General features: G+C 42.9%; 1 protein-coding gene across 1 annotated transcript; it reads left to right on the forward strand.

Annotated features, from left to right (window-relative positions):
* Nucleotides 1–923: 923 nt before the first annotated feature.
* TMEM64 (transmembrane protein 64) lies at nt 924–21,556 on the forward strand. The gene is made up of 3 exons (XM_038390500.2): nt 924–2,084; nt 10,064–10,219; nt 20,523–21,556. Exons 1-3 carry the CDS (start codon nt 1,347–1,349, stop codon nt 20,715–20,717), a joined length of 1,089 nt encoding a protein of 362 aa, XP_038246428.1. The 5' UTR covers nt 924–1,346; the 3' UTR covers nt 20,718–21,556.
* Nucleotides 21,557–22,268: the final 712 nt, after the last annotated feature.

Below are 22,268 nucleotides of genomic sequence, written 5' to 3' on the forward strand. Positions count from 1 at the left end.
GGTCTATATAATCTGATAATAATCCTTCCATCTCCCAACTTCCACACCTGCTCTGGCTCTGTCTGTGCTCGCAACCTTCCTTGAAGAAATTCCTCACCAGTGCAGCTCCCAGTGGATGCTGATGCCTGAGCCACCTTCCTCTAGCTCCCCTCTTGCTACTAGCAGTAATGATGCACCAGCAGTGACTTGTAGGTATGAAACTGGGAAGCATAAACAAGGCTTCTGAATCTGGCAAAATAGTCTCTGCAACACAGCTCATCCTTCCACCTAGGCAGAGATTTAGTACCTAACCTGCACTAAAAAATGCGGGTCAGTGCTTCATCTGGAAATGTTTTCCAGCTGTATAGCATTAAACTCTTTGCAAAATATTTAAGAAACACACACAATCCTTCCTGGAGTTGCGTGGAAGAAGCCGAATAGTAACTGCATAGCCGGCGTTCCCCCTAAGCTGCACCGCTTGCAGGGCTGCCAGTTTCGGCCGGACATATTCCCGGGGGTTTCACCACATGACGCCGTCGTTGCTCAAGGATTGATCTTGCACCCCTGGAGACGCCAGGGCAGGACAATTGTGGCGGGTGGGCCACCCTACTAATGGGCCCCCCCGCCCCTGCAGTAGGAAGAACCACGGCAGCAGGCAGGGAACGGGAGGCTGCTGGTTCTCCTCAGGCGGCAGCCACGACCCAGTCCCACCTTTGCCCCGTGCAGGGGAGAGCCCGCGGCAACCGGGAAGGGCCGCCGGGGGTCACCGTGGCACAGCCCGGTGCGGGGTGGGCGGGCGCCCCCTAGGGCAAGGAAGCGGGAGTCAGCGGGATCTAGGGTGAGGCGCGCTTCCCGCGCGGCCGGGCCAGGCCGGTGTACGAGGCGCCTGCCCACGCCCCCGCGCGGCGGGAGGGAGGGGGAGGCCCCGCCCCGAGCCGCCTCCTCCCCCCCACTGGGCGCCGCCCCCTGGCCGGCGGCGCCGCCGGATTTGCCACATCTGCAGCGCCGGGGCTCAGCTGCCTCCGGAGCCGAGCGCGCCGGGAGATGGAGCCCTGCTGCCGCCCAGGCCGCCCCCCGGGACTCCCCAGCTGCCAGGGCCGCCGGCCCGGAGTCGCCGCGTAAACCGGACCCGCCGCCCACGCAGCCCCCGGGACCCGCCCGGCCTCAGCGGAGCGCGCCCGCCCCTCTCCCGCCGCCGCCAGCAGCCCGGTCTCTTCGTCGCCGCGGGAGCCGGGCCATGGCGGGGCGATGAACCAGCGGCCGCCCCTGCCCGGCGGCTTCGGGGAGCGGGGACTGGCCCAGCGCGGCGGCTCGATCCCCGCCCGGCGGAGCGCGCTGCCGGGCTAGAGCCGGCCGGGCCCGGCGGCATGTGGGGCTCCGGGGGCGCCGTGCTCCAGCTCCTCTCCCGGGCCGCCAAGTTCGCGGCTGCCCAGGGAGCCCGGCAGGACCTCGGCCGCTGGCTGGCCCGGGCTGGCGGAGCGGGGGAGGCGGCCGGCTGCGCCCAGGGCGACGCGGCTGGGCTCCTGCGCGGGCCGTATCCGGGGCAGAACGGGCTGCAGCGCTCGGAGCTGCTGCTGTGCCAGCTGCCGGAGGCGGGCGGCGCGGGGCCCGGGCTGCCCGAGGCCAGGACGTGGCGCTGCTCCTGCTGCCTGCTGGGCACCTGCTGGTGCAAGAGCTGCCTGGCCGCGTGCGTCCTGGCCGCGCTGTGCTTCGCCGCGCTGGCCCTGGTGCGCCAGTACGTGCGGGACCTGCTGCTCTGGGCCGAGAGCCTGGACAGCGTGGCCGGGGTGCTGCTCTTCACCGTGGGCTTCATCGTGGTCTCCTTCCCCTGCGGCTGGGGCTACATCGTGCTGAACGTGGCCGCCGGCTACCTGTACGGCTTCGTGCTGGGCATGGGGCTGATGGTGCTCGGGGTCCTCATCGGCACTTTCATCGCCCACGTGGTCTGCCAGAAGCTGCTGGCCCGCTGGGTGCTAGCGAGGATCCAGGGCAGCGAGAAGCTCAGCGCCGTTATCCGCGTCGTGGAGGGAGGAAGCGGCCTCAAAGTGGTGGCCCTGGCTAGGCTCACCCCCATCCCCTTCGGGCTCCAAAACGCGGTGTTCTCGGTGAGTGGCTCCCAGAAGCAGGGCCCTGCCTGTGGGGGTAGGGAGTGTGTGTGTGGGGGGGTGTCTTTATAGAAATCAATACGAGTCTCCCACCGACTTCAGGGGGGCCATGATTTCACCCAATGGAGGTTTGACATCAGGGCTCTAGGACCTGACCCAATGTTGCTTCACTGATTTTCACACTGCAGAACGCGCAACTTATTCGTAGCCTGAGTTCCCTGCTTTTGTTGTTTCACAATCATAGATTTTTAGATGGGAAAAATCTCTCCTGTTGATGTGGGAAAGAGCTTCACAAACAGAAACTGCCTTAGGCAAATGTATCCTGCGCCTGGCAAAGGTCTGCCCGCAGGGATGCAGTTGCAAGATCAGGATCTAATCCTGCAGTCAACTCTGCCTGGATGGACCTTTGGGCCCATGTTAGTGCCCACTGACTAAAGTAGGATAGCACAACTCTGACTGCCAGCTTTGGGCCTCATAGGTGGTGTGATAAAATGGTGAAACTGACCCCATATAGGTACTCGCAAAAAGAAAAGGAGTACTCGGGGCACTGTAGAGACTAACCAATTTATTGGAGCATAAGCTTTCGTAAGTTACAGCTCACTTCATCCAGCTGTAACTCAGGAAAGCTTATGCTCTAATAAATTTGTTAGTCTCTAAGGTGCCCCAAGTACTCCTTTTTCTTTTTGCGAATACAGACTAACACGGCTGCTCTGAAACCTGTCATATAGGTACTGTGACTTGCACGTAGTAAGCAAACTGAAACCCCAGTTTTTCTCAGTTCTTACTGTTACAGTAATCATAAGTGTTGTTTTGAATATGACCATCGAGTAGTCTTTTAAAATGAATCCCCCAATTAGGAAAAAGAAAAGGAGCACTTGTGGCACCTTAAAGACTAACAAATTTATTTGAGCACAAGCTTTCGTGAGCTACAGCTGCTCAAATAAATTTGTTAGTCTTTAAGGTGCCACAAGTGCTCCTTTTCTTTTTCCTAATTGTGGGATTCATTTTAAAAGACTACTCGATGGTCATATTCAAAACAACAAATTTATTTGAGCACAAGCTTTCGTGAGCTACAGCTGCTCAAATAAATTTTAGTCTCTAAGGTACCACAAGTACCTTTTTTGCATATGCAGACTAAGATGGCTGCTACTCTGAAACCCCCAATTAAGGTGTCTCTCTTCCAGTGATAGGCTTGGCATTCTTATTCCCCCCACCATCTGCTTTTACAGTCCAGCTCTGGGATTGCTTGAGGAAGGAAGGATTCTCAAGACTTTATTAGATTGGTTGTGGTATACGATTCTCAGTCTTGTATATTATGCAAAAGGAACATAGTGAAAGCAAAATATCACAGCAGAGAGAGAGTTTAAAAACAACTGCCTTTAAAAGTGATTCAGAATGAATGAGTCTCGTTTTAAATGAGATTGGCTAGATCTGGAGAAAGTCTCTGGTTAAAATGCAAGTTTGTTACTAACGATGCAAATTCCCTTTAAATGGACACTTTCAAAAAATCCATTTCTTTCTGAATTTTTTTTTTAACCTAAGATTGTCATAACTGAAAGATGGTACTAATTATGGGGTTTGTTTAGTTTTATGTATACAGCATGTTGTGTGTAGTCAGAGCTGACAGGTACGGTGGGTTGGGGTGCACTGGCAGAGCTGGGGTGTGCATATAAAAGCCTAAAAAGTTGTGGGAATAGAATTAAATTAAATACTTTGATTTACATTCCACCCTAAATTAAAATTGCCACCAGGACTCTCACATTGTAGCAATCTCCAGCCACAGTATAAAGCAGTGGAAGGAAGGAAACTAGTTTTTCTTGGGTTCCCAAGGTACAGCCCGCCCCCCCCCCCTCTGTCAAATGACCCCAAATTTGGATCACTAACACCACCACATGCCCCCATGAGGCACATCATATTACAAAGCAATCTGAGTAACTGCTTAGATTTTAAAGTGCTTACAAGAGTTGAATTTAAACCTTCTAGTCATTTTTCTGCACTACCAAATGTGCAGTGTAAAATTTTTCTTAAATACTCTTCAGTGAGAGTCCCCCAAAGATATAACGTATGCCACGCACTACCTTCACTAATATTCAACAGACTGAGACCATTTTGACTTGCATCACATCAATAGTTTGATCTGTAGCTCTGAGCAAAAAAAAAAACCCAAAACCAAACCAAAAAACACCTGGCAACTTTTTGAAAAATGACTTTTTTTTACCTCTGGACTTGTATCTCTACAACCCCTAACTCAAATGACTCCAAATTTGGATCACTAACACGACTCTCTTGATGCACACTAAATTTGAAATGAATCTAAGAGTGCCAATTTTAGAGAACTTCGGTGGACCTTTAAACAGATGTCATGCTGCAACCTTAACTATAGTAGCGCTCCCATGCAGCTATAGCATACACACAAGTTAACACTATACAAAAATACAAAATAAATTCTATGTATAAGGTCCAAGCTGTGATTTCTGTAGAAACTGACAGAAAAAATTGAGACTTTTACTTGTAAGATGTCAAGTGTTATGTTAGTATAGTTTTAAGCACATTTTTAAGCTTTAGTGATGCAGTTTTCTCATTAGAATACTCCTTAATATGTTTGGAGTATGTGCTGAAAGCTTCCTGTTTATCTTAGGGGACGTTTTTTCAAAAGAAACAGTTGAGTGATTGGATTTAGAAAGAAATGTGTGTGTTTAAACAAATCTTCTATTTTATATCTATACCATTTGTTCAGTTTTTATATAAATGTGTGTTTTGCCTGCTTTATAACTAGATTTTAGAAGCTCACAGCTTGGAAAAACAAAACACAACAGATATTAATTAACCAGAGGTTGATATAAAAGATTGAGGGTATGAAATCTCACAAGTGAAGTCAAGGGATAATGTCCAAGTGAGAAGCTGAGCCCTCCTTTTCCCATCCTACAACCCTACCTCCCCCCCCCCCCCTTCTGCTGCTGCAGAGGGATAGGGTGCTGGTATTCCTTCCGTTGTGTTCTCTCTGGAGGCTTGCATATACTACCTACTACGCAGAAGTGCTAGAGTCTGATGTTTGAAGTTTGTGTTTCATCTCCTGTTGGAAAGGAAAAAGAGCGTACGCTCTCTTCTGCCTTCTATTCATGTACATTTCAAGAACATCTTATGGGGATGCAGATTGTTGCATCTCTTCTGCTACTTGTTCAACCTTCTTTTCCCTTCCCTCAAGGCCAGTGCCAGTGCATGCAGGTACTGCTGCTCATAACTTTCCTCAGCAGTTCCAGTGTGAAACTGACATAGAATCATAGAATATCAGGGTTGGAAAGGACCTGAGGAGATCATCTAGTCCAACCGCCTGCTGAAAGCAGGACCAATCCCCAATTTTTGGCCCAGATCCTTAAATGGCCCCCCTCAAGGATTGAGCTCACAACCCTAGGTTTAGCAGGCCAATGCTCAAACCACTGAGCTATTTTTCGCCCCAGATAGCTGTTTGTTTCATTGATACCAGAAACATTTTGAATAGCAGCAGTGCTACTGACCCAGAGTCTTGTTAATGACCCCCTGCTACTGCTTGAGAAAGCTAGAAGCCAGCAGCGCAGAGACTGGATTTTTTTTTTTGTCTTTAGGAGATGGGTGCTCCTCCTCCTTTTGAGGGGGGGGGGGGAAACCCGTACACAACTAAACCTGTTTCCCTAACTATGCAAATCTTGCTGGAGATGCATTAATCTCCCCCAGGAATCCTCCTGGTTTCCCACAGAAATATTTTACACCTTCTGGCTTTTCACTTAACTAAGTCATTGTTGTCACCATTGGAAACCTCTTTGGGATTGCATTCTGACCTGAAATTGGACCATGACCAGCCTGGTACCTTTCCTTGCTCTTCCCCTCCAAGGAAAAGAATCAGATAACCTGGAGAACATTATGGAGATTCACTGTTGCACCTTTTCAAACCACAAGCTCCTCCTCCCTCACCAAGGGATTGATAGGAAATTTCTTACTGGATACTGGGAGGCATACTGAAGGAAGTTTGACCCTATTGGCCTTCCCCTAGGGTTGATGGGATGTACAAGAATCCCAGACCCATTTTAAACTTACTATCTGCTTCTCCTTCAGTTGGAAACAGTCTTTCCTATTTCCTATGTCCGTACGTGTTGCAGGACAAAATCAAAACCACAAACGTGTATATCTGCAAGTAAAATGCTTTACTATATATTCACAAAGGGAGGAAGTCCCCAAGGATTCTTTGTGATTTGCTTCCCAATTCCATTAGATTTAATGACAAGGCCCTATTTAGAAAATCTTGTATCTATTTTACTTTAGTATTTTAAAGACAGTAATAGCACTGATTGCATCCTCTTGATGATGATAAAGGAGGTCTGTGCATAGTTCCACCATGGCCCAGATTCCTACAGGGTGTGGTGGTTTTTTTTTTTTTTGTTTTTTTGTTTTTGTTTTTAGTAGTAGTCATCTGAGAACATCTGTCAAATAATTAGGTCTAGAGTAATCATTCGTGTATCTGGCAATACACCCATAGCGAGAAAAAATATTAGTCATGTTGCTGGCATATGTTCAAATCTAGCAAGCAAAATTTTCAACATGTATTTTGGAAGTGTCTTCCTAAGTTATTTGGAAGAGTGGGAAATCATGTTCTTCCAGGGGAATAACAAAACTAAACCCAAATCTTTTATTTTCCATCTTCCCTTTCCCTTCCCCAAAAAACCTTCCACTAATATTTCATGCTAAGAATGCTCTGGGATTTTGGCAATGTGACTTAATTTTCAAAATAATGTTACTGTGATATTCAATTATTTAATCTGTTCTAAAATACTAAAATAATTACACTGCCCTTAATGGTCCACTCACAGAATTTCATCGCACAGCCCTTAAAATAACTTAACTCTGCTGATGTCTTTGTCCTTGTCTTTGACTTTTTACAGATTTGTGCCATTGTCAGTTATTTCCTTGTAGAAGCTCAGTGCTTAATTAGAACTTTAGAAGTAGTTTTCTTTCATGTAATGTTCTGTTGGATAGCCTGCAGAAATTCTTTAGGAACAACTGACAGCTTGCTTCAAATTTCCAACAGGTATATGAATCAAATGATCACAGCAATCCCATCTTTAAGAACACGTTGCTAGAATTATTCCAAAGTCAATAGATATGTTTGACAATGACTTTTTGGCAAGACTAGAATTTGTCAATGTTATCATTAACAGACTCTTATTTTTATTAACATCTCAATACCATATCATTTATTGTGACTTATCAGTATATTGGAGACCTATTTTTACTTTACTTGTTTCAGAGTAGCAGCCATGTTAGTCTGTATTCGCAAAAAGAACAGGATTACTTGTGGCACCTTATAGACTAACAAATTTATTTGAGCATAAGCTTTCGTGAGTTACAGCTCACTTCATCGGATGCATTCAGTGGAAAATACAGTGGGGAGATTTATATACATAGAGAACATGAAACAATGGGTGTTCCCATACACACTGTAACCAGAGTGATCACTTAAGATGAGCTATTACCAGCCGGGGGGGCGGGTGGGGGAGAGACCTTTTGTAGTGATAATCAAGGTGTGCCATTTCCAGCAGTGTGTGTGTGTGGGGGGAGGGGGGGAATAAACATGGGGAAATGGTTTTACTTTGTGTAATGACCCATCCACTTCCAGTCTCTGTTCAAGCCTAAGTTAATTGTATCCAGTTTGCTGAATTGGAATTAATTTGCAGTCTCTGGTTGGAGTCTGTTTTTGAAGTTTGTGAAGTATTGCCACTTTTAGGTCTGTAAGCAAGTGACCAGAGAGATTGAAGTGTTCTGCAACTGGTTTTTGAATGTTATAATTCTTTATTCTTTTACGTAGAGACTGTCCAGTTTGACCAATGTACATGGCAGAGGGGCATTGCTAGCACATGATGGCATATATCACATTGGTAGATGTGCAGGTGAACGAGCCTCAGATATTGTGGCTGATGTGATTAGGCCCTAAGATGATGTCCCCATAATAGATATGTGGACACAGTTGAAAATGGACTTTGTTGCAAGGATAGGTTCCTGGGTTAGTGGTTCTGTTGTGTGGAGTGGTTGCTGGTGAGTACTTGCTTCAGGTCTGGGGCTGTCTGTAAGCAAGGAGTGGTCTGTCTCCCAAGATCTGTGAGAGTGATGGGTTGTCCTTCAGGATAGGTTGCAGATCCTTGATGATGCGTTGGAGAGGTTTTAGTTGGGGGCTGAAGGTGATGGCTAGTGGCGTTCTGTTATTTTCTTTGTTGGGCCTGTCCTGTAGTAGGTGACTTCTGGGTACTCTTCTGGCTCTGTCAGTCTTTCTTCACTTCAGCAAGTGGGTATTGTAGTTGTAAGAATGCTTGATAGGGATCTTGAAGATGTTTGTTTCTGTCTGAGGGGTTGGAGCAAATGCGGTTGTGTCGTAGAGCTTGGCTGTAGACAATGGATCGTGTGGTGGGGGGGGTCTGATTGAAAGCTGGAGGCATGTAGGTAGGAATAGCGGTCAGTAGGTTTGTGTATTTTAAACTTGCCTTCATTCCACAAACTGAATATCCAAGTTGGTCTCGTGGACTATTTTTGTTAATGTCATGATGTGTACACCACTTACTTACAGCTAAACGGTTTTAACCACCACAATGAGAAGCTTAAGACGTTATCAGAGAAATTTTACAGTGTATGTACCCAGTTCATAAAAATCAGTGGAAGGAAACTTTCCCAACATGCAACCTCTGGTAACGTTTTTTAGGGATTTTATTTGAAATGAGTTGGTGGTAGTCACATCAGAGTTGATGCCAGTTGGCATCATTGTTGACAGCTTCCACAGAGAGGTCATGACTGAAAGAGTTTGGTAGTTTAATTATTCTCTCAGCCCTACAAGTGATCCCTCAGATCAGGATTGAATCACATTTGCTAGGAATATGCTGTTTCCAATGCTTAGCCTTTTTTGTTGGAGCCAGAAGAGAATGAAAACTTCAGTGTCCAAAGCTGTCAAATTTACACCTTTCATAATCACCAAAGAAAATAATCCAGGGATCTGCTTGTAGATTAGTTTGTCCCTTAGCATCCATAAAATTATATTCACTTTATTTTTAACCCACTTCTGTTTTCATTGCCTGCATAAATGCATCCCTATGCCCTTCTGGACTCATCTTTTACATTCCTCTATATTTCTCAACCTCTCCTGATCCCATTTGACTTTATTTAGCTGGTACTGTGTACCTTGCCCCTGTACAATGTGTCTGCACAATAGTTAAGAGCTACTCAAAATGGAGGAAAAAAAAAAAAACCTCTGGGATCATCGGGGCAGGAGAGTGGGACTCAAAAGAATATTCACACTTTCTTTTTCCTGTTTTTTAACACTGCTTTCAAAAGGATCTAGCTCTAATCTATATTCTGGGCCAATTAAAATGTAATATAAAAAATCTTCCATGAAGGATGTTTTAAATGATTGATATATTTTTTCCTTACAGAAATATTGTAGCTACACTTCATGCATTTTAACTAAATTTTATTTCCTAAATGAAAATGTTGAACAGGTTATACTTTTTAATAAACATTTACATTTTTCTCAGTTTATTTACTTGAAATGAAAACAAAGGTTGATGGGCATCAAATTTCACTTCGTTTTCTGAGCCTATGTCACCTGATATACTAGTTTCTTTCTGAGAACAAGTTTCTTATAAACTGCAGTGCTCTTTCTACTCACCATTATGAAGCAGACAAAGCAAAGGGATAGTGTAATTGCATCCTTAGGACGTCCAGTTGAAGATGCAGCCTAGCAAAAGATGAAATGTAATTGAACAGAATTTTAAAATGGCAAGTTTAAAAGAGTTGCCTTATTGAATTGATCTTTTATGGAACTTTTGCACTCAGTCATTTTCAGAATATTGTAATATAATGAAGTCTAAACTTTTGCTTAGACAGTTGTGGGGAAGGCAGTCAGACTGATTATGGGAAAATTATATTGGAATTGTATATTGCTTTTCACACTTGATTTCATTTAGATTACAGATCTATCTTTACCCAACTATCTGATGGCTTCCTCAGTTGGACTGCTTCCTACTCAGCTCCTAAACTCCTACTTAGGCACCACTTTGCGAACCATGGAAGATGTCATTGCAGAACAAAGTGTTAGTGGCTATTTTATATTTACTTTACAGGTGAGTGGTTTTTAAAAATGATTTAATATTATTTTCATAGTCATTAATCTTAAAAGCCAGTATACTTATTGTAGTTCGGTAACTCTGGAGAGAAAGCAGTTATATTTGGAAACTTTTTTTGCAATGTGGCCATACATGTGATCTTGTTCATCCTCCAACTAATGGGAGACATTCTAGGAAAATCCAGCTGGAATACTGGTGATTCAGTGGGTGGGGCAATCTTCTTTGAGTTGTTACTGAACTAGTGTCCTAACATGATTTTAGGTACCAGTATGCTGTTGGACAAGTCTTTCCTGTGATCTGTCCCTTTTATTCCTCTGCTGGTGCAAAGGGTCTAAAAGCCAGTGGATCTCCCAGGTGGGGATTTCCCCCAGTGTGTGTGCATCTGACATAGAATCAGCATAGCTGGTTCCTCCTCCACCAGCTTCTCCAGCCTCCAATATAAGGGTAATATAGGGAGATGAGAGGTTGTGTTCGGAGTGCTAATGAGCTCCGCTAATCTCTGCTGCCATAGTGAGCCATTAGGGCAATAGCCATTCGCTCCACTTTGGTGCCTCCTGTAAGCCCAGAATATCTGCCTGGTTCCATTCCAGTATTGGCTGTGCTTTGGTATTAGAAGAGTATAGCATGATCCCAACTTGTACAGTTCTTTTAGATGAAAGTTGCTATAGAAATAAGTGGTTGTAGTGGTAGCCTATTGAAACATCCCCGTTTAGAAAGTAATTCTGACTTAATAAGAAGTAGGAATTAAAAACATAACAATGGTCATACTGGGTCAGACCAGTGGTCCATCCAGCCCAGTATCCTGTCTTCTGACAGTGATCAGTACCAGATACTTCAGAGAGAATGAAGAAAACAGGGCAATTATTGAATGATCCATTCCGTTGTTCAGTGAAAGCTTCAGGCAGTCAGAGATTTAGGGACACTTGGAGCATGATGTTATGTCCCGGACCATCTTGGCTAATGGCCATTGATGGAACTATCCTCCAGGAATTTACCAAATTTTTTTTTAACCCAGTTATTCTTTTGGCCTTCACAACATCCCATACCAATGAGTTCCATGGCTTGACTGTGGATTGTGTGAAGTAGTACTTCCTCTGTTTTGTTTTTAAACCTGCTGCCTATTAATTTCATTGCGTGACCCCTGGTTCTTGTTAGGTGAGATGGTAAATAACACATTCTCCACACCATTCATGATTTTATAGACCTTTTGTTATTTATACAAGAGTTGATGTACAGTCAACATTAAATCCTAGGTAGCGAGCAACATTGTTAGATCCCATGAACGGGGAGCATGGTGAACTGGTATTGCTATACTAGTAGCAGAATAGGCATTAAAGCATCACCTGACACTATCAATTGATTTTATATTGGTTTGGATTTGAATAGCAATTACAACCATTTGCTTGCAAATTTGCAGATCATACTGTAGTTAGGTATCGGGGGTAGCCGTGTTAGTCTGTCTCCACAAATCATCCCTGTAGCAAACCTCATTGCTTACTCTGTCCCCATATCTACTCTAGCGACACCATTAGAGGACCCAACCATATCAGCCACACCATCAGAGGCTCATTCACCTGCACATCTCCTAATGCTATATATGCCAGCAATGCCCCTCTGCCATATACATTGGCCAAACTGGACCGTCCCTATTTAAAAGAAAAAATGGACACAAATCGGACATCAGGAATGGTAGCATACAAAAGCCAGTAGGAGAACACTTAAATCTTCCTGGACATTCTCTAACAGATTTAAAAGTAGCTATACTTGAACAAAAAAATTGCAGAAACAGACTTTAAAGAGAAACAGCAGAACTAAAATTCATTTGCAAATTGAACTCCATTAATTTGGGCCTGAATAGGGACTGGGAGTGGCTGGCTCATTACAAAAGCAGCTTTGCCTCTCCTGGAATTGACACCTCTTCATCTATGGAGGTAACTCCCTTCTCTTCCTGTAGTCAGAATAATAATGCCTGCATGTGTAATTTTCTCTCCATGCGTCTGATGAAGTGAGTTCTAGCCCATGAAAATTTATGTCCAAATAAAACTGTTTTATTTAACAGTTATTTGAGTCTAAAAGTTTATCCAATCAGGCAATGGAAATAAGGGTACATGACACACATGCATCCAATTAGAACTAAACAATAACTTGAATTTTGAACATTTTGGTATGAATGGTCAATTGACAGATCAAATATTTTTAGAAACCGTTTGAGTAATCCTGAATAAAATTTTCCTAAATTTGTTAAATTCTTCCTGCACAGTTTGCAAACAAAGGCTAAATTTGTCAAATTGAACTATTTAACCTAGCTTTATCAAATGGCTGAAGTTAATCTGGTTTGGGGCATGGGGAGAGTCAAAATCATATATTTCAATGTGTAAAATTAGTAATAAATGTTAAATATTTTGGGCACTGATCCTGTAACTTGTATGCAAAATGATACCTTCACCTATATGGAGCCCCATTGACTTCAGAGGGTCTCTGCCTGTATGCAGCAAACTGTAAGGACAGAGCCTTGATTTGTAATTTGCAGGATACCAACGTAAAATGCTGTTTTGGACGTTTGGGACCTCTGGAGCATGCCACTCAGACAGGAAGTGTGTGAAATTGTATCACTTTTGACTGTTTTATCAGTCTTTATAGAGTTAATAGATTTGGCCCTTGTGGTGGTACTTTGAGAGGTGACTTGATTATTGTATAATTTATCAAAAAGAAGATAAACATATTGAGCTCTGTAAATCTGTCACTCTAGGGCATTTTTCCCCCAGCCCTTGATTCATTTTTGTGGTGGTAGTAGTTGGCAGGTTTCTGAGCTGGCAGTGAACCATCCTCAGCTTCGTGCTGCGTATGGGATATTGTACTGCTGGAAGTGCTGTCTTTCAGATGAGGCTTAGATGAGAATTTGATCACTTGTTGTTAAAGATTCTGCGGCACTTTTTGAATGGTATTAATCTTGCTGCCCTTGCCCAGTTTCAATGTTAGTAGTTATTTCTGCCTATTTGGAATTCCTTCTGTAGTTCCATTTGGAAAGTTCTTATTAATTTGCTTTTCTAAGAACAAGTGTTTATCCTTGGTGCAGAATGATTTGCCACATGTCACCCTGGAGGTGACTCTTTCAGGGGGTGAGTGCTTCCCATGTCAAATAGTTACTGCCATAGGTGCCGACTCCGTGGGTGCTCCAGCCATGGAGCACTCACGGAAAAAAATTAGCAGGTGCTTAGCACCCACCGGCAGCCAGCTCCCCCCTGCCCTCCCCAGCGCCTTCTGTCTGGGGGCGGCTCTGCCAATCTACTCATCCCCCACCCCCCAGTGCCCCTGTCCTTTGCGATCAGCTGTTCTACAGCCAACAGGAGGCGCTGGGGGGGGCAAAGAGAGCAGGATGGGGTGCACTATGGGGGGGGAACCTTTCAGGAAGAGGCAGAGCAGGGGCGGGGAAGGGAATGGGTAGGGGCAGGGCTTAGGGCAGAGCGGGGGTTTGAGCACTCCCAGGGCCCCAAGAAAGCCAGCACCTGTGGTGACCACATAGAGGGACAATGTCAGGTCAAATGTGACTCCAAATTTAGGTTTTATATCTCCATATAAACTTTTAAAATAGAGGAGAAGAGTAGCCATGTTTCTATGGGTTGTGGGGGTTTTTTTGGTTTAAATCTCAGCTGAAACAGTTTTCAAGCCAATTAACATTTCCCTGCAGTGTTCACAACAAAACATTCCACATTGTGCTGCTGCAGAACCTAAAGGTGAAATTGACTGTTGCCTTAAATGAGGATAGAAAACATGAGCAACAGGAGTTGTCAGACTATTCAGCTAAGATTTAATAACAGTTTTGTTTTGTGGTATTCCTGTTTGTCTGTGAGTATGTGGTGTGTGTAATGTATGAAGCAATATTTTTGAAATTACTTTTATCCTTCCAGAATCCTTTTTTCAGGTTGCAAAACAACTTGTATTCTAAGCCCTATTTTGAATTCCTTATCACCTCTTTGTAAGTTTCTGACTGAAAACTTTCAAGTGTAGCCTCTGGTCAGAGAAGAATTTTGTCTCTATGGAACATTTGAAGTTAATTTATGTTGGGAGGTTTGAAACAGGTTGCTTTTTCATATCTTGCACTGAAGTGTTTTTAGGTGTGTTTTTTTTTTTCCACTGCTGCTTCAGATGGCTTGATATAAAAGTATTTTATAGATGATGGCCCTTAATGCAAACTCAGATTCCTTACATTTGGGAATTTTAGGGTCTGTGGGGTTAAGTTTTTTTTGGAGGGTCAGAGGAAGTTCTACCTAAGCTAAAGTCTGTTTATTGGGGATTGTTTAATTCTGCTAGACTTACCTAAAGAGGGGTAACCTCTTAAAGTGGTTCCTGTGTTTTGAACAGCTAGAAAGCAGTTTTGTTTTTGTGAGTCATTGCCCTGACAACCATAGCTGAGGCTCCATTGAAACAACACACTGCTGGTAGAGTTAACTTTAGGACATCACTGAAAATACATAGGCCTTAAGAAGCAAAACCTATTCAGCTGTTTGTTTTTTAATTACAAGAGTACAAAAAAGGCCTCAACTGGAGTGGAGGGGAATCCCAGACACCCATTCAATTCAGATTGAGACTATAATGCACTTAAAATCAACATTAAAAAATCCCAACCCTCCTCCATGCTGTAAAAGCAGGGAATTTTTGAAGATTAATTCCTAAAGTCAACCTTAATGTTATAACCCAGCTTAATCTCCATCTATACACAAGAGACCTCCATCCTAGCTACATTTCCAGCGAAGCTCATAAATTATAGAATCCTAGAAATGTAGGGTTGGTTGTAAGGGACCTTGAGAAGTCAAGTCCAGCCTCTTGTGCTGACTACCAAGTAAAGCTGAGCATCCCTGGATGGATGCTTGTCCAAACTGTTTTTAAAAAACTGCAGTGATGGGGATTCCACAACCTTCCTTATTCCTAACCTAAATCTCCCTTACTGCAGATTAACCCCATTGCTGCTTGTTCCACCTTTGGTGGACATGGAGAATAATTGATCAGTCTTCTTTATAACAGCCCTTAACATATTTGAAGACTGTTATTAGGTCCCTCTTTGGTCGTATTTTCTCAAGATGGAACATGCTCAGTGTTTTTAACCTTTTGTCATAGGTCAGGTTTTCTAAACCTTCTAAACGTTTTTGTTGCTCTCTTCTCAACTCTCTCCAGTTTGCCCACATCTTTCCTAAAGCGTGGTGCCCAGAACTGCAAACAGTACTTCAGCTGAGGCCTCACCAGTGCCAATCAGAGTGGGACAACTACCTCCCATGTCTTATATACAAGATTCTTATTAATTCACCCCAGAACAATATTTTGCCTTTTTCTGCCCTGGAGGAAAATTCCTTCCCAACCCAAATATGGCGATCAGCTAAACCCGGAACATGTGGGCAAGACTCGCCAGCCAGCCACCCAGGAAAGAATTCTCTGTAGTAACTCAGATCCCATCCCATCTCAGGCCATTAGGCAAATCTACTGCTAATAGTTGAAGATCAATTAATAGCCTAATTTTGGCAATCCCATCATATCATTCATATATATATATAATATATATCCCTTCCATAAGCTTATCAAGCTTAGTCTTGAAGCCGGATATGTCTTTTGCCCCCACTGCTTCCCTTGGAAGGCTGTTCCAGAACTTCACTCCTTCTCTTCACATCCTCTTGATGGTTAGAAACCTTTGTCTAATTTCAAGTCTAAACTTGCTGATGGCCAGTTTATAACCATTTGTTCTTGTGTCCACATTGGTACTGAGCTTAAATAATTCCTCTCCCTCCATGGTATTTATCCCTCTGATATATTTATAGAGAGCAATCATCTCCCCTCAGCCTTCTTTTGGTTAGACTAAACAAGCCAAGATCCTTGAGTCTCCTTTCATAAGACAGGTTTTCCATTCCTCGGATCATCCTAATAGCCCTTCTCTGTACCTGTTCCAGTTTGAATTCATCTTTCTTAAACATGGGAGACCACTTCACACAATATTCCAGATGAGGTCTCACCACTGCCTTGTATAACGGTACTAACACCTCCTTAACTCTACTGGAAATACCTCGCCTGATGCATCCCAAGACCGCGTTAACTTTTTTCACAGCCATATCACATTGGCGGCTCAGTCATCCTGTGATCAACCAATACTCCAAGGTCCTTCTCCTCCTCTGTTACTTCCAAATGATGCACCGCCAGTTTATAACAAAAACTCTTGTTGTTAATCCCTAAATGCATGACCTTGCTCTTTTCACTATTACATTTCATCCTATTACTATTACTCCAGTTTACAAGATCATCCAGATCTTCCTGTATGATATCCCGGTCCTTCTCTGAATTGGAATACCTCCCAGCTTCGTGTCATCCATGACCTTTATTAGCACATTCCCGCATTTTGTGCTAAGGTCAGTAATGAAAAGATTGGTCCCAAAACCGATCCCTGAGGAACTCCATTAGTAACCAACTTCCAGCCTGACAGGTCACCTTTCAGTGTGACCCGTTGTAGTCTCCCCTTTAACCAGTTCTTTATCCACCTTTCAATTTTCATATTGAGCCCCATCTTTTCTAATTTAGTTAATAATTCTCCATGTGTAACCGTATCAAATGCCTTACTGAAATAGAGGTAAATTAGATCCACTGTGTTTCCTTTGTCTAAAAAATCTGTTACGCTCTCAATGAAGGAGATCAGGTTGGTTTGACACAATCTATCTTTTGTAAAACCCATGTTGTATTGTGTCCCAATTACCATTGACCTCAATGTCCTTAACTACTTTCTCCTTCAAAATTTTTTCCAAGACCTTGCATACTAGATGAAGTGAGCTGTAGCTCACGAAAGCTTATCCTCAAATAAATTTTAGTCTCTAAGGTGCCACAGTAACTCCTTTTCTTTTTTACAGGCATATAGTTACCCGAATCACTTTTTTCCCCTTTCTTAAAAATAGGAACTATGTTAGCAATTCTCCAGTCATATGGTACAACCCCTGAGTTTACAGATTCATTAAAAATTTTTGCTAATGGGCTTGCAATTTCATGTGCCAGTTTCCTTTAATATTCTTGGATGAAGATTATCTGGGCCTCCCGATTTAGTCCCATTAAACTGTTCAAGTTTGGCTTCTACCTCTGATGTGGTAATATCTGCCTCCATATCCTCCTTCCCATTTGTCATCCTACCATTATCCCTAAGCTCCTCATTAGCTTCATTAAATACTGAGGCAAAGTATTTGTTTAGATATTGGGCCACGCCTAGATTATCCTTGACCTCAGTGTTTAGTGGTCCTACTTCTTCTTTCTTTTTCTTCTTATTTATGTGGCTATACAACCTTTTACTGTGGTTTTAATTTCCTTTGCAGGGTCCAACTCTACATGGCTTTTGACCTTTCTCACTTTATTCCCACATGTTCTGACCTCAATAAGGTAGCTTTCCTTGCTAAACCCTCCCATCTTCCACTCCTTGTAGGCTTTCTGCTTTTTCTTAATCACCTCTCTCAGGTGCTTGCTCCTCCAGCTTGGTCTACAACTCCTGCCTATGATTTTTTTTTTTCCTTTCTTGGGATGCAGGCTTCTGATAGTTTCTGCAACTTTGACTTGAAGTAATTCCAGGCCTCCTCCTTCTTTAGATCCACAAGTTCTTCAGTCCAATCCACTTCCCTAACTAATTTCCTTAATTTTTTAAAGGTTATCTCTTTTGAAATCAAAAGTCCTAGTCACATACCTATTTTTATTTATCCTTCCATTTGAACTGAATTAACTCATTGCTCAAACCAAGGCTGTCCCCGACAACCATTTCTTCTACGAGGTCCTCACTACTCACCAAAACCAAATCTAAAATGGCATCCCCTCTTGTTGGTTCTGCAACTACTTGGTGAAGGAATCCATCAGATACCGCATCCAGGAAAATCTGAGCCCTATTATTACTCCAGTCTATATCTGGGAAGTTAAAGTTTCCCATGGTCACACAATTCCCATTTGTATTTACTTCATTAAAAACATTAAGAGGTCTCTATCCATATCCAGATTGGATCCTGGTGGTCTATAGCACACCCCCAGCACTATCCCAGGGGAGACTCTAGTAGCTTTCTTCCCCAATGTGATTTTTGCCCAGACAGACTCTTATCTATTCCATTTATTTACGGCTTTCCCAAACAGCATATACTCCTCAATACCTGTAGTCCAGTCATGAGTACTATTCCACCATGTTTGTTATCCCTATAATATCTGGTTTCACTTCCTGCACCAGTAGCTCTAGTTCCTCCATTTTGTTACCTAGGCTCCTGCATTAGTGTAAAAACATCTTAATTTTTGCTGTTTGGCTTCGCTCACATTCTTTACCCGATTAGGCACAGACATTCTACCACCATTATGACCTATTAGACTGGTATCCATTAGACCAGTATGACCTATTAGACATGGTATCTCCTACCCATGGCTGTATCCTTTCGTTCTTCATTTTCTTCCCTCTCAATGTTAAAATCAGGTGTGGAGATTACCTGGACATCTCTGAACCATCTCCCCCCGATTCCTAGTTTAAAGCTCTCTTAATCAGTTGTGCTGTCCTCCATCCTAAAGTCTATTTCCCTTCCTAATCAGATGAAGTCCATCCCGAGAGAACAGTCCTCTGTCCATGAATGCTTCCCAGTGGCCATACATCCCAAAGCCCTCCTTATAGCACCGCTGCCTGAGCCATCTGTTGAGCATCATAATCTTGTCACACCTTTGTTTCCCTTCTCTCTGAACAGGCAGAATCCCACTGAAGATCACCTTAGCCTCAATTTCCTTAAGCATCTTCCCCAGCCTGGCATAGTTTCCCTTGATACGTACCAGCGAGAATCTAGCCGTATCATTTGTTCCCACACAAAGGACAATCAGTGGATTCTTTCCTGCTGCTGGTAGGATCCTCTTCAGCCTCAGTTCCACATTTTGTATCTTAGCACCTCGCAGACAGCACACCCTTTTTGTTCTCTGGATCAGCTCTTGTTACAAGCCTGTCTGTCCTTCTCAGTAAGGTGTCCCCAATCATGTAGACCTGCCTTTTCCTGGTGATGGTGTGATTCTCTAGTCTATCCCCTCTTCCCTCTGGCTGCATGTCCTCTCTATTCTTATTGTCCCTTGCAATCCTCTGCAACCCGTTCTGTATCCTCCTGCGGTTCCTATTTGGTGTTATCTCCAACTCTTGCCTTCTTCCTATAGGAATAGCTTCTCTTCTGTTCTTCCTTGCTCTCTCACCTTCAGTGACCACCTGCTGTGCCCCTTCATTTTCCAACTCCGCAAACCTGTTGCTGAGCTCTGTTTCTCCTTCACTAGTTGTCTTTTCCTCTGCCTGGTTCTCTTGGTGACATGCTTCCACTGTCCACTTTCCTCACCCAGCAGTATCCCCTCAGAGTTCTTTGGTCCTGCTTCCATCTGCAAGTCTGAGCTTTTCTCCTCAGCCTCCTCATGTCTTTGCTCCATCATCCACTCAAACCCCCTTCTAAATTCGACTAGAGTTTTCACCTGCATCTCCAATCCTTGGACCTTTTCTTCCATCAGCTCTATCAGGCGGCACTTCATGCAGACGAAACTCTTTTTTCAGGTCCCCCCCCCCCCCCAGGATCATGTACATGCCTCAGCTTTCACATCCAGTCATCCTCATTGTGTCTTCCACTACTTGGGTCATTACCACTGCTGCCTCTGTATCTGTCATCGCCTTCTCACCTAAATCCTGTTAGTCTGGGAAACACAAACCACACCAAACCACCACCACCCACAGCAAAACAAACCCCCCAACAAGCACCAAAACACTGCCAGACCACCACATACTCCCTTCACTAGCCTTTGCCTGGCTTTTATTCCCAAACTCCCACTCGAAGTCCCCTGTTTACAGCTCTGTTTGCTGGCTCCTGTGCTGTTCCAGCTGTCTGTGCTCTTGTGCTTGATATCTACTAGGGAAGTGCTGTGGTTCGCACCCACTCATGTACCTTTCCTTGGGAATAGGTGGAGGGATTTCTTTACCAGGAAATGAATAGCAAAACTCACCTTTACAAGTTTGTCAATGGTGATAACGTATGGAAGAAAGCACCTAGATTTACAGCACGTGCCAATTCTGAAGTCCCATATAATCTCTGGCTTCTGACATATCAATGGCAGTGTATTAGACATGAATTAGCCTATTGGTTAGGCTTATCTTCCTCTGAATGCATTTACTTCTAAATATTAACAAGTGATCTATAAAGCTGTGTACTGAGAACTCCTTATCTTAATGCTTAACCGAAAGTATTTGCTTTGTATTCCTGTTTTTAGCTATATACTTTTTCAATTGCAATGTTTGCTTTATTCATAGATTGTTATAAGCATCGGTCTCATGTTTTATGTTGTTCACCGAGCTCAAGTGGAATTGAACGCAGCTATCGTAGCATGTGAAATGGAAATGAAAACTTCGTTTGCTCCAGGCAGCCAACCAAGCATCACTTCTTCAACAACATTCTGCAACAAGAGGACAATAACATTTTCTGGGGGTGGGATCAATATTGTGTGATTTAAAGTATTAAAAAATATATGGTTTTGTAAATGTAAGCTATTACCTAGAAATGGCTATGGACAACTATAACTAGTGTAAAAAAACAAAGCCAAACGGTTACAGGTTGTACTGTGACATAGACCAACTCACCAGTTATTAAATTGCACAGGAGGGTTATATTTAGCAAGGAACAATAGATGTTTAACCAACTTCGAAACGTAGATCAAGTCACTGCACCTTTTGTCCTTTATTATACCTATCATGATCTGTAGCCTGCACTTTAGGTTTTGTTTTGTGTTTGCTCCTAGAAACTGATAAAAATGGCTCAGAGGTAATTTTTCTGCTTAGCATTATTTATAAGGTTGAATAATTATATACAGTAGATCTTTATTACTGATAAAGATGAATGAGTAAAAAGTGTGCAATTCAATGTAGAATACTCTTGAATGTGCTTTGCTTTGTAAATATTTCCAGAAATGATGTAGTGTATTACTTTGCTAATTATGGGACCATTTGGCTTTCCCCCCATTTTTTATTTTAAAAGGAGAATCCTATATAAATTTTTGGTTGAATGTATTTTTGTAAATCATTGAAATGTTGCAGAGCCACTTGTACTTATTCACACAAGCTTAAATCCTACATCGTGGGACTGAAGTGCTCTTAAATAACATTTTAAGTTACACTGTGTAATATGCAAAATAAAAGGGAAATTATAGAGGACATAATGGGTTATGGTGAATATAGCACTATCTGAGGGAGAACTCGTGAGTTATCTGCTCTAGTGACTTTACCACGTGGATTGTAACAAAAGGGCTGTTCTATTGCAATTCTATTTATAAATTTTTTTAACCAATTTATTTAAAGGATGGATTTTTGTTTTCATTGCATATGATGTATACAGTAAGAACAGAGACCTAAATATCTCCTTGCCACAAAAATGTTGATATACTAGCATAAGAGGTCTTAGACTAAGGTGGCCTTTATTATATAGTGAAGAGCCTTTATTCCTTTTAAAAATGCTTTAAAAATCAAACTGATCCCAGTCACTCTTTTCCCCCTCATTACATTTTTAAAAGATTTAAACTATTGTACCCTTAGGAGAAATGCAAACTAGAGACTTTCCTTCAGATCAATTAATAGAAAAGGACAGCAGTGTCTTTGAGACTCAGGAATTCAGAATCCATTTTGAAAAAGACAATTATACTAGAATTATGGGATAGTGCTCCTTTTGTGTGAGCTGTGGATTGCTCTTCAGTATGTTAGTGCTTGTGTGTGTGTAGATATTTGTATGTGTGAGTTATACATACAGACACTCCTCAACTGCCTCAAACAGATGAACAGTAACTGACACAAAAATAACTTGATTTATTACCTTTTCTTTTGAGATATGACCTTTGTAGTTTTGTTTTAAGCTGTAAAATTTTCTGGTCTTTTGAAATTCTGTGTTTAGAATGACAGGTTTCAGAGTAGCAGCCGTGTTAGTCTGTATTCGCAAAAAGAAAAGGAGTACCCGTGGCACCTTAGAGACTAACAAATTTATTGGAGCATAAGCTTTCGTGAGCTACAGCT

This window comes from Dermochelys coriacea, chromosome 2 (genome assembly GCF_009764565.3).
Source record: "Dermochelys coriacea isolate rDerCor1 chromosome 2, rDerCor1.pri.v4, whole genome shotgun sequence".
Taxonomy (NCBI): Eukaryota; Metazoa; Chordata; order Testudines; family Dermochelyidae; genus Dermochelys; species Dermochelys coriacea.